The 13,333-nt window shown below is 43.7% G+C and overlaps 1 protein-coding gene across 2 annotated transcripts in view; it reads right to left on the reverse strand.

The window, feature by feature from the left end:
* The window catches only part of Pdcd6ip (programmed cell death 6 interacting protein), a 53,322-nt gene extending 41,096 nt beyond the window's left edge, over positions 1-12,226 (reverse strand). For both annotated transcript variants that reach the window (XM_051140617.1, XM_051140616.1), the window contains exons 1-3: positions 11,886-12,226; positions 2,921-2,975; positions 124-193 (exon numbers count right to left, since the gene is read on the reverse strand). In XM_051140617.1, the coding sequence (XP_050996574.1) occupies positions 124-193; positions 2,921-2,975; positions 11,886-12,094 (334 nt within the window). In that variant the 5' untranslated portion in view covers positions 12,095-12,226. The remainder of the gene's footprint in view (positions 1-123; positions 194-2,920; positions 2,976-11,885) is intronic.
* Positions 12,227-13,333: the final 1,107 nt, after the last annotated feature.

A 13,333-nucleotide genomic window follows, 5' to 3' on the forward strand; every position in this document is an offset into this window, starting at 1 on the left:
GAAAATGAGATTTAAAATAAAAAAACAACTGTAGTATTCACAAGGAGTCATTAAGAGAGCAACTTTAAAAATCTATAAACAGTAAAAATGATCGAGTCTGTAATTTCTTTTTAAATTACATACCCAACTTTACAGATCCTCCAAAAAGGGAACCTTTATCAAAAGCATCCTTCCAAGTAAACGTCAAGCAGATCTAAAATGAATGAGAGGAAACAAAAACTTTTATTACCTCTTTGGACTTTGTTAAATACTGAAGAAAAATCCAGTAAGGAGACAAAGCTCAACCTGTGCAGCTGTCACCTCTAGCCAATAATCTCTTTTTCTTCTTCTTCTTTTGTTTTTTGTTTTTTGTTTTTGTTTGTTTGTTTTGTTTTGTTTTGTTTGAGACAGGGTTTCTCTGTGTTAGCCTTGGCTGTCCTGGACTTGCTCTGTAGACCAGGCTGGCCTTGAATTCATAGAGATCCGCCGGCCTCTGCCTCTGAGTGCTGAGATTATGGGCATCCACACAACCAGCCTGTGTGGTCCTTTTTTTTTTTTTTCTTTAAAGATTTCATTATTATTTATACAGTATTCTGCCCACATGTGTGCCTGCACGCCCGAAGAGGGCACCAGATCTCACTGTAGATGGTTGTGAGCCACCATGTGGTTGCTGAATTCAAGACCTTTGGAACAACAGCTCTTAATGGCTGAGCCATCTCTCCAGCCCCTCTATGGTCTTTATAAACAATGAGAGGAAAGGAAATAAAGCACTGAAAGGTTTCCTGGTGGGTCAAACTGAAAAGCATTGTAACAAAAGTAGAAAAAATTAGACCAACGAGACAGCTCAGCAGATAAAGAGCTTGTACCACAGTCCTTACAAGCAGAGTTCAATGCCCAAAATACATATAAAAACGGAAGGAAAAGAACCAACTGCTAGAGTTGCCCTCTGGCTTCCACATGCAGACATGACATGCACATGCATCATATATGCAATTACATGCTACGAAAACTACAGTCTTTTTTTTTTTGAGACAAGGATTCACTATGTAGCCCTAGATGAGACGAGTCTTGAATTTACAGAAACCTGTCAGTCTCTGTCTCCTGAGTGCTTGGAAAAAAGGTATGCAACACCACATATGGCCATATATATATATATGGTTTATTATTTTAAAATCTTAAAAATAAAAATATCACACCAAAATTAACCAGACTCAAAAACTATACAACTTAATGAATTTACAGTTAGAAGTAGCATTCAAAATGGAAGCTGTGAAGCTTCACAATTTATTGTACACTAATAAAATAATTGTTAAGGCATAAGAGAATGCTTTAGGGGAGAGAATAGAATAAAATAATATTCTATTTCTTGATCTGAGTTGTAGTTATACAATATAGTTACTTTGTAAAGATTCAAGTTACACATGATTACAGATGAATAAAAATACATTTCACCTAATAGAAAAACTAGCTGGGCCTAGTAACACAGCCTTTTACTCCCAGCTACTCAGGAGGCTGAGGCAGGAAGATGACAAGTTCAAAGTTTACCTGGGCTACATAAGCTGAAGGCCAACCTCAACAACTTAATGAGGTCCTACTTCAAAACAGAAGGCAGAAAGAGGGCTAGAGGTGTAATTTGGTGATAGAGTGCTTAGGACCCACAGGATCAATCGCTAGTACCAAAAAAAAAAAAAAAAAAAGTGGGGAGACCTACACCTCTCCCTAAGACTTTCTGTTGTTTTTGGTTTTCTAGACAGGGTTTCTCTGCATAGCCCTGGCCATCCTAGAACTTTGTACACCAGGCTAGACTTGAATTCAGAGACCCTCCTGCTTCTGTCTCCCAAATACTGGAATTTAAGGCATGTGCCACCACACCTGGCTTTTTCCCTAATGTTAAAATAACTTTGACCTATATGAAACTTTGAAAGAACTTAGCTTTACTTAAATTATTTATCAAAATAAAATACAAAAATCTTTAAACTGAATTAGGAAATCCTCCAAACACACACAACTCCTACATGCCCATTTCCTTACACCCTGAACTCCCAGCAGCTTCTACCTTTACTCTTCTGAGTCCATCTACTCCAGATGCCTTTCCCATCATCACACATGTACACACACCTTTCACTCTGGAATACCTTAAAGCGAATCTCAACAAATGATGATGTCATCTGCAAAACCATTAGTACAAGAATGGGCCAGGAGTGGTGGCACACACTTTTAATCCCAGCACTCATGAGGCAGAAGCAGATGGTTCTCTGTGAGTTTGAGGCTAACCTGGTCTACAGAGTGAGTTCCAGGACAACAAGGGCTACACAGAGAAACCCTGTCTCAACAGGCACAGGGGTGCACAATTGTAATCCCAACACTCTGGAAAGCAGAGGCAGGCAGATCACTGTGAGTTCAAGGTCAGCCTAGTCTACAAAGTGAGTCCAGTACAGCTAAGCTACACAGGGAAACCCTATCTCGGAAAAAAAAGAAAAAAGAAAGAAAGAAAGGAAAAAGAAACCTTGTTTAAAAAAAAAAAAAAAAACACTAAAAACAAACAAAAGACCTTGCCAGGCATAGTGGCAGCATGCCTTGAATCCCAGCAGAAACAGACATATCTCTATGAGTTCAAGTCCAGCCTGGTTTCCAGGACAGTCAGAGAACCTGTCTCAACCCTCAAAAAATAAAATAAAATAAACCAAAGGGGAAAAGAGCAGATTATTTTCATCTATAAACAGATCCCATTGATATAAAATACAGATTAACGCTCTATACAGCTTCAAATCTGACTGAGGACATGAAGAAAACTCAGGATAATCTTCAGGAAGACAAGACTCACGTCAGACAGAAGCCTAAACACAGTAAAAACACATCGTTGACTTCAATGAAAGAAAACCACAGGTGAGAGAAATGGGTGACTAACAATCACAACTTTATAGCAAAATTAACAGCTTACCTGATTTTCAGAAAATGGGAACTTAGGTTCAATGGAACAAATCTGGTCATAATATCTAAAACAAACAGAGAAAAGCTAATTATTAGCAAAGTAAAATAACATGAATTTATATAAACCCAACTGAACCGTCTCAGCAGCTAAGAGCACTGGCTGTTCTTCCAGAAGACCTGAGTTCTATCCAGAACACACACAGTGGCTTACAATCATCTGTAACTCCAATTCCAGGAGATCTTCTAGACTCTGACATCCTCTTCTGGCCTCTGTGGGCACCAGGTATGCATATGGTGCACATACATGCAGGCAAAACACCCATACACATAAATTAAAATAATATAAATTTTAAAGAAATATACCAAAACTATCTGTGGTGGTTTCAGTGAGAATGAACAATTGGTCATTAAATAATAGCAGTATTTGAGAGGGGTTGGAAAGTGTACCCTCACTGGAGTAGGAGTGGCCTTATTGGAGGAAGTGTGTCACTAGGAGTGGACTTTGGGGTTTCAAAAGCATCAGCCAGCAGCCCCAGTATCCCTTTCTTCTTGTTCCCTGTGGATGTAGATGCAGAACTCTCAGCTACCTCTCCAGCACCATGTCTGCCTGCTTGCTGCCATACTTCCTGCCATGATGATAACGGACTAAACCTCTGAACTGTAAGCCAACCCCAATTAAACACTTTCTTTTATAAGAGCTGCCTGGGTCACCATGTCTCCTCACAGCAATAGAATACTTGTCCCCAATTACAGTGGCCTACAGATCCAATTTAACCACTTAAAGTTACTAAACACAATCTTTTAACAATTAAACCACACACTAAACTGTGCACAATGAAGAGCCAAACTAAAAATGAACAAGAATGGGATAACAATTGAGATGTAACATGAATAAATTAATAAAATATATTTTAAAAAATGAATAAGAATGCTTACCACCACAGACAAATATTAACTTCATATTATTCAGTAAAAGTAAACAAACACATACTTGAAAACTTTGTATTTCTTACAATACTTTATTGAGATGACTATTTTTGGCCTGGTATGACAGCTCACACCTTTAATTCCATCTCCGGGGAGGCGATGGCAGGCAGATCTCTGTGAGGCCAGCTTTTTCTATATAGCAAGTTCGAAAACAGCCATGTTTATATAGTAAGAGCCTGTCTCAAATTTAGAAAAGGTTGACTGAAGTCTATGTCCATTGGACAAGTTCACATATCTAGTCAACTAATTAACAACAGATCTACCAACTTTCAGACGTTTTAGGCATGTCCATTTCTGACACACGCAGCTCCCAAAAGCTCACAAAGTGCATCTATTTCAGGTTCGCCAACCCAAAAGCCTTCTTTCTTGTTCTTTGCAGTGTATGTCCACACAGAAGCCAGTCTCTCACATAATGCAGCAAATCACCCCTCACCTGAGCGCCTGCACTCAGGGTGAGCCTTTAAACAGTCACTGGAGGATGGAGGGTCAAAGCTAAGCTTTCTACCTGGCCGCTTCCCTTCACTTACTCTTTTCCACATACCCCCATCTTCATCATGATTAACTTTCCAATGACTACTTCTGGGGGAAAGTTGTGAGAAGGCAAATAAGAGAAGCAAAAAGCAACATGTCTGACTGGCGTGGCAATAAGTTTGGCTGCAAATTGAAAGAACTAAGCCATTATGTAAACACAGAAGCTAATGGGAGCCAGTTATCTCACTGTCGGCAGAAAGAATCCTAAATCCTGGAAGGAGCAGGGCTGAAACAAACTGTGATTCTGGACTGGACTAGAAGTATCAATGTGAACTCATTTTTTTTTAACACTGTAGAGATAACTGTAGAGATAAACAAGATAAACAAGAACAACTATAAATGTGTATTATACATTTCCTAAATATATATATATGCTGAGAGGGCCTTGAAGCCATGAACAAAAAACATACCAGATAAATAATGTCCTGCACTAACAGGAGGCACCAGTGTTTCTCAGAGAAATAGATGAAACTGGGAAAACAAAAGACTAAAGCCAGAAAGTGATGAGGACATGAAAAATAAAGAACAAAACAAAACAAACCACAAAGAACTAGTTTTAAGGAACTCCTAATAGTCAAGAGGAGAACAGTAAGACAAGGAGTTGGGGAGATGGCTGAGTCAGTAAAGTGCTTGCCAAGCAAACATGAGCAGAGTTCGATGCCCTACTTGTAAACTCAGCTTATTTGGGACCCTGAAGCTCTCTGTCCAGCCTAGCCTACTCTACAAGCTTTACGTCAGTGAGAGACCCTGTCTTAAAACACAAGTGCCCTCTTCTGGTCTCCATAGGAGCAAGGCTTATGGACATATATGCAGGCAAAACATTTATGTGCACAAAATTAAAAAAATAAGTAAATAAATAAACTTTAAAGAAAAATAAACAAAGACCAGGCGTAGTGGTTCACAACTTTAATCCCAGCAGTTGGGAGGCAGAGGCAGGCGGATCACTGTGAGTTCCAGGCCAGCCTGATCTACAAAGAGTGTCCAGGACACCCAAGGTTACATAGAGAAGCCCTGTCTCAAAAAACCAAAAAGAAAAAGAAACAGGGTAGATGGCACCAGAAGAATGGCACCCAAGGTTGCCTTTTGACCTTGTGAGTGTACACACATATACACAGACCCATACTGATGAACACACAAACAAATCAAATCACACTGACAAATCACAATACACTGAATAACAGTCTTGTGAAATAAATAAATAGATGACTAAAAACAGGTGACTGTGTAATGGCAACTAGTAAATCTTTTCCTACATTATATATCTGGTTGTGATAATATCCATCAATGGATACTAAAATAATCAAAGCTTTGTATGTACTGCTGGGATAATCTCTTGTGCACTGTGTGGGGGTTGTCTTTGTATTGTTCAAATGCAGATTTCTGTACCAGCAGAGGGCTGAGTACTGTCCAGAATTTGGTATTATTATTTTTAGGAAGCATCACCTGTCTCAGTGTTTTGTAAACAACTTCTCCATCACCTTCTGATTGGTTTAATAAAAAGCTAAATGGCCTATAGAAAAGCAGCAGATGCTAGACAGGATTTCCAGGCAGAGATAGGATCTCTGGGAAAGAATCAGGCATGGAGAATTCACCAGCCAGATGCAGAAGAAGAAACAAGCACCAGTACTGAGGAGAGGTAAGGAGCCAAGGAGCAGAACGTAGATTAGTATAAATGGGTTAATTTAAGTTATACAAGCTAGTTGGGAACAAGCCTAAACTAAGGCCAAGCTTTCATATTAATAAAAAGTCTCCATGTCGTTACTTGGGCGACTGACAGGTTGAGACAGTCCAGCAATATGTACAAAACCCTGATTCAATCCCTGGCATTATATATGCTAGAGGCAGTGCTGCGCAGCTGTAATCTCAGCACTGGGAAGGCAGAGACTGGAAGAACAGAGAGTTTGAGGCCAGCTTCAGTAGAACAAAGTGATAATAATAAAAGCTTTATTCAGTACCTCTACAGATGTTTATTAACATACTCATTAACTGTAAGGTCCAGGAACCTGGCAAACTGTATCTTAACAAAGTAGTGAAAATCCAAGCTATCACATGCACCACAGCACAGTGGTACATCTGGGCACAAACACCCAAGCCACAGGAAATATGACACAAAACTTTACTAAAGGGGGGGAGGGGGGGGGTAATGGTGGCACACATCTTTAGTCACAGCACTCAGGATTTCTGTGAGCTTGAAACCAGTCTGGTCTATACAGTAAGTTCCAGAACAGCCAGAGCTACATAGAAAGACTTTGTCTCAAAAAAAAAAAAAAGAAAAAGAAAGAAAGAAAGAAAGAAAAGAAAAGAAAATAGAAAAAGGAAGGGAGAAAGGGAGAGAGGTAAGGAGGGAGAGGGAACCACCTATCAAGGAACATTCTGCGAAGTAACTAGCCTGTGCTCTTCAAAACTGCCAAGGTCATATGTGGGATGTAGTTCACTAGCCTAGAGCAGCTGAGCCCCTGCATAATTCGGTTCCTAGTAACCATAAAAGGGAAGGAAAGGCGAAGTTCAGAAGACAAAAGGAGAGCTGTTCCAACTGAAGAACTTTCAAGAAGCATTAGCAATTGAAGCAATGCACTGGCAGGAGCCGGAGCCTGGGCCTGTAAACCTCACTATTGGAGTATCAGCAAAACATGAGTTGAGCAGATGAAGTCAGCCAGCTTCCTGATTATGAAAGACATGGCTGGGCTATGTAAGAAAGGGCCCTTACCCCTAGGAACAAAATCTTAAGTATTAAAACCTTTTGATGGATTACTGTTGTGGTAGTGACCATGTCTCCTATGTCCCCCATGGTCTCAGGCATTTGAACTCTCAGGCATTTGAACTCTCGGTCCCCGATTGATGGTGCTAACAGGCAGGTTTAGGAGGTGCTACTGTGCTGGAGGAAGCATGTCAGTAGAGTGGCCTTTGCGATTTCTAAGTCTCTCACGATTGCTTGTGTGTTCTCTGCCTGCTTGTGGTTCAAGATGTGAGCCCTCAGCCTGCTGGACCAGCTGCCTTGCCTGAAGCTTCCCTGACAATGGTGAGGAGCTCATCCCTCTAGAGCAGCAGTCTCAGCCTTCCCAGCCTTCCTAACACTGCGACCCTTTAATACAGTTCCTCATGCTGTGGTGACCCCAACCATAAAATTATCTTTGTTGCTCCTTTATAACTGTAATTTTGCTGTCATAAATCATAATGTAAATATTTTTGAAGACAGGGATTTGCCAAAGGGATCACAACCCACAGGTTGAGAGCCACTGCTCTAGGTTCAAACAAATCCATCCTTCTAAGTTGCCTCTGCCATGGTGTCTTACAATAACAATGAAAAATAACACCCATTATACTTAAAATTACTTTCATTTTTTTTAACGGCATTGACATTATTTGGCCACCACTCAGCTCTCAGGCCCAATATCAGATATTCACTACACATTCAGGTCAATAAATTACATCTCTGACTCGGAGCCTTCACTCCCTTCCCTAGGCCCTAAGGAGGCTCCAGCGAGGCCTGAAGCAACAGAGCCTGAAGATGTACCTGCCATAGTGAGGCCAAGCAGGACACAGACCAAGAATTGGCAAACTTTTTTTTTCAGAAAAAGAATATTCTAGACTGTTGGTGAAAAGGAAAAGTGAAGAGTGTGCAAGCACTTACAGAACAAAAAAGAAACTTCTGCCCCGGCCCCGGTCCCTGCCCCTGCCCCTGCCCCAAGCTGAGGCTGGTGAACCTATAAACACAACAGCTGTTCAACTCCCATCAACTGGAGATATTCTCTGAAAAGTGCAGTCTGCAGGAGAAGTGAGGAAGAAGTAGCTAGCCAACATGGCCGGCATCTGCCGTAGTTAGTTTGGATATGAAGTGTCACCCAAAAACTGACTGGTTCAAGGCTTAGCCTCCAGCCGGTGGTGCTATGGAGAGCTGCCTGGATTAAGAAATGCTCATCTATGAGTTAACCTACTGCTGAGTTCTATAGCCCAATTCAGGCTACTAGAAAGTAGTGTCTAGCTGGATGGAGAGGATCACTCACTGGAGGCATGGCTTGGAAGGGCCCTCTCCTCTCTGGCTATCTGTTAGCATTCTGCCCCAGTCAGCCTCGCAACTTATGATGTCATTACCTACCTGCCAGTAGGTAAAAGGACAAACCCACTTCATCCCTCACTCTTGTTCTCTTACTCTCTTGATTCTCTCTTCCTCTCTTCCTGTGTCTGTCTGTCTGTCTCTCTCTCTCCCTCCCTCCTTCCCTGAGTTGCTCCTCCTTCCTTCTCCCCACGCTTCTATAATAAACTTGTCCTTATCATATCTGTTGTGCGGTGCATATTTTCCATTTCATAGTCCATTACTGCCATTCCCCAAACCTCCCCGCTGCACGAGGTGAACAGCCTCTGCCATCACCATCTGCTCTAGCTACCTCAGCCCAGGCACAGAGCAACTGAACTAGCACCCACAGATCGGAAGCCTCCGAAGTCATGAGCAAAACAAAGCTTTCTCCCTTTGTTTCTCACCCAAATCCCAGTGCACTCTCCTCTCCTCTGGGGGAACAAAATAATTCACTGTGAACTTCCAGGCGGGTTCACTGGGGTGCCAACCACAACTGACTAGAGTAGCCCATGTGTGGGTAGCAGCATAGTAAGTCTAGGTGGCTGTGGTGTGAACACAGGCAACAGGAAAAGCACTGGAAGCAAAGGGCAGAATGAAGCACAGAACACCCCAGACCACCAAGGCTCAGAGTGCTAACCCACCCAAGTGGGGTTCGCAGGCCATACAAAAAACAGGCAGCCAAAAACAAAACAAAACAAACCAGGCAGCCCATCAGTCCTAACCCTGACCCCTTCTGGAAAGTAAACAAGGAAGGAAATAGGATATGAAGTTACTTGTTTCAAAAGCATAAAAGAATGACTGCATAGAATATACTAAAACCATTACACCAAAACTCTTCCTCCACTGCCTGAAGTCAACTAGCAAAACCTCAGTTGCATGGGGAGAAGAGGCCAAATATTCTACATTTACACGACCACAAACTATGTGATGGCTGCCTTAGAACAAGTTCTGAGAGGTGACAAGCAAGGGCAATCAATGGAAATCAAAAATGTCTAACCAGCAAGGAGCAAACTCCAACACAACAAGATCAGCTATGGCTTTACAAGAGAAAGCCTACAAGGCTAACTAGTTACCACAGGCAAAATGCTGCTCCTAGAGAGCCAAATACAAGAGCTATGTTCTCCCACAGAGGGAGCAGGCACCACTAACTAGCTACCCTCCAGTTCCGCCTCTGACTCAGGTACCAAAGTTCTCTAGGAAGGAAATCTACCAAAACGGCAGAGCATACCACACCCGTCTCTCTATCATTCGCGGAGACTTAGATATATCAGGACTCTAGCCTAAGGTACACAGCTAACAATGCAGGAGGCCTAAGCAAGTTTAACGCCGCTTGAGAAAGCCAATATGCTATGTCTGAAAGATGGCCCCCAAAACAAATCCAGCTTGGGAAATAACACAGTAAAGAACAAAAATCTCAGGCTGGAGAAATGGCTCAGTGGTTAAGAGCACTGTCTGCTCTTCCAGAGGTCCTGAGTTCAATTCCCAGCAACCACATAGTATCTGATAACCATCTATAAAGTGATCTGATGCCCTCTTCTGGTATACAGGTGTTCATGCAGTAGAGCACTCATACACATAAACAAATAAATAAATAAGAACAAAAATCTCTAAAGATTTTAGTTTAGAAATAAACACCTCTACAGAGCTCAGCAGAAAAGTTCAGTACAGGAAGATGCTTGCCACCAAGCCTATCCACAGAGCCAACTCCTAGAGACTGTCCTCTGACCTCATGCAAGCCAAGGCATGCACGCAACACGAAAGACAGAGAGAGAGACACACAGAGGGGGGGGGAGGAGTAGGGAAGGGAGGGAGAGAGAAAGAGAGAGGGAGAGGGTAAGAGAGAGGGAGAGAGATTGAAAATTCTTAGAAATAGTGCATTTATAATCCTTTCCTTAAAAGTAAGCATATGTAGAGATGGCACAGTGGGCAGAACTCAGATTTTGCAAGTCAACAACCCAAGGAAGCATTCAGTGCCTTAGGCATCTAACAGATCACTTGCAAATTCCTGGAACTCTCAGTCTAAAGACTCTTAAGGTGAAGGTCACACTTCCCTCAGAGCAGTGGTTCTCAGCCCCGCTAATGCTTCAACCATTTAACACAAGTCCTCAAGTTGTGGTGACCCCAACCATAAAATTACTTCAAGGCTACTCCCTGTGACCTTGCTAGTCAGAAATCATAATGTAAACATCTGATATGCTTCCCCAAAGGGGTCACAACCCACAGGTTGAGAACTATTGCCGTAGAGGCACCCACGATATGATACGCATAAAGTGTTTGAGACAGCGGCTGAATGCACAGTCCACACATGACCACCCTAGGCAACAAGCAGTATGCAGCTACAACGGAGTGCTTTGAGATACTCCCTACTGTTCTACGAAAACTCAGGCCCTTTAATGCAAATCCACTTTAAAACTCCATGGCAGAACTGTTGAAAGTCTGCCTCCATAGCAAATAAAAGTCTACCCCGAGCTGTGAGCCACTGTAACTAAGGCAGGAGCTATCAACGGCCAGCTCTCAGCTACGAAGGAAACACAGTGGCAAACATGAACTCTACTGATGACAAAACTAAGAAAGGAATGTCACTAGGTAACTCTGTTCTCAGAACATCTTCGTCTAAGCTACCTGACTCATGATTTTTGCACTTGCACCCTAATACACCTGTATCTCCTGCGTGATACAAGTTCATATTCCAGGATATTAGACCACAAGGTACCACAGAAACGTTGTCATCATTAAATACCAGCGTTCTCATCAACTGCAACCAATGTATTGCATGTGTGCACACCCCATCAAAAAAGATTTAAGCAACCACTGAGTATAGTCCGCCACTCAAGTTTTCTATCAAATGACTGTGGCTCCTAACTTTAACAACTGTCGATCTGCATCTGATTATGTGAACTGAAGATGACTTATTTCAAGTAATGAGTAACCAACATTTGATCCAGTGTCCCAATTCTCTCACTTCCCTATTTATTAGGAAATCTGGACGTGGCCCAGGAAAGCCATAAACAGCGATTGTAAAAAAAAAAAAGAGAGAGAGAGAGAGAGAGAGAGACTTGAGTTGTAAGACGCAAAAAGTGAAAACCAGTCAAATGGCTGAGACCAGAGAGAGACCATTCCGTGGCCGACGTCCTCTCAGGTAAGGCGGCCCTTGACAGAAGCCACCCGGAAGGGAGGGCAGGGATGCAAGTCCTCTCACCGGGAAAGAATGCTGACCACACCTACGCCGCTGGCCTGAGTCACAGAGGAAAGGCCAGGCGCGGGGGAGAGGCAAAGGGAGCGAGGCAAAGCTGGGAAGGGGGGGCGGGGGGGGGGACGCTGGGAGGAGAGGGAGGGTGGGAAGCGGGGGCGCTGGGAGGGAGCGCCCGCGGCCCGCGCCCACCTCAGCAGCGTCTCCAGCGAGCCCTCGTGCTTGTCCAGCGGGCGGCCGAGCGCCGAGCGCCGCAGCTTGCTGAGCTCCTCGGCCGCGCGACAGTACTGGGCCTGCTCCTCGCCGCCGCTCGGGTACGTCTGCTGGATGAACTTCACCAGCGGCTTGGCCAGGTCCACCTCCGAGGTCTTCTTCAGCTGCACCCAGATGAACGACGCCATGGTGAGCGCCCGGCCGCCGCTTCGGGCCGCAGAGACGGAGGGACAGCGACCACGGCCTAAGCACGCTCGGCACCGGCAGCGGACAAGCGGACCGACGGGCCGACGGACTGGGCCGCCAGCGCTTCGAGCCGGCCACTTCCGGGAGCCCCCGCGCAGGCGCAGTCGAAGGGGCGCGCCGCTCAGTCACGTGACGGTGCCACCACGGCGTTGCTCACCTGGTCTCGCCTCTGCGGCGCCTGCGCGGTGCGATCCAGCGGTTGCCTACGTGGTAGTTAAACTTTGAAAACGATTTTGGTTTTGATCTTTTTTGCTTTGGTTTGGTTTGTTCGAGACAGGGTTTCTCTGTGTAGCCTTGGCTGGCCTGGAACTCACTCTGTAGACCAGACTGGCCTCGAACTCACAAAGAGCCATCAGCCTCTGCCTCCCTGAATACTGAGATTAAAGGCGTGCACCGCTGCCTCCACCACCACCACCACCACCACCACCTGGATCAAGAAGACTTTTTAATTTCTCTTTAAATTGTGTTCTATTTTTCTTTTTAAATATTTTTTTATTTTATTTTTTGTTACTTATCACTAATTTTATAGATCAATAACTATTCAGCCCCGTGGTGAAATACTCTTTTGTTCTGCTTTCTCCTATGAGGCCAGACCTTGAGGCCCTTGGGGTCTTGTGATGTATGGATGGGTCAATTCAACTACTGTTGAAGGTCCACTATGTGTGCAGAGCCTCAATGCAAAGTCCCTGCCTTCCCACAGTCAGCCAGGTAAGGACCGACCGTAATAAGGTAAAAACAAATCTCTTAGAAGAACATATAAGCAGGATAAATTAAGAAGCTTTCTCCCAGAAGATGAGCAGTTTGAGCAGATGCCTTGGAGAGGACTTGAGTGGTGAGGGAGAGCCTCTCAGACCAAAGGGCATGTGTCCCATATCAGACCTTAAAAGGCAAGTAGGGAACAGAAGAAAAAGACATTGAAGAGTGAAGCCACAAATCATTACGGAAGAATGTGTAGTCAGCGTACAGAATTTGTTTTGTGTGATCAAGGGTACTTAAGCAATTTATTTTTACATTTAAAAAAAAAAAAGCCTCCCTCAGAAGCTAGAGAAATAGCTTAGCAGTTGTTCCTCAGCCAGAGAAAGAACTGGAGTTGGGTTCCCAGCACCCTCTCTGGCAACTTGCAACAGTCTGGAACTCAAGGTGATGATGCACCACCCTCCTCTGGCCTCCTCTGGGACCAG

Source organism: Acomys russatus, chromosome 32, assembly GCF_903995435.1.
Source record: "Acomys russatus chromosome 32, mAcoRus1.1, whole genome shotgun sequence".
NCBI lineage: Eukaryota > Metazoa > Chordata > Mammalia > Rodentia > Muridae > Acomys > Acomys russatus.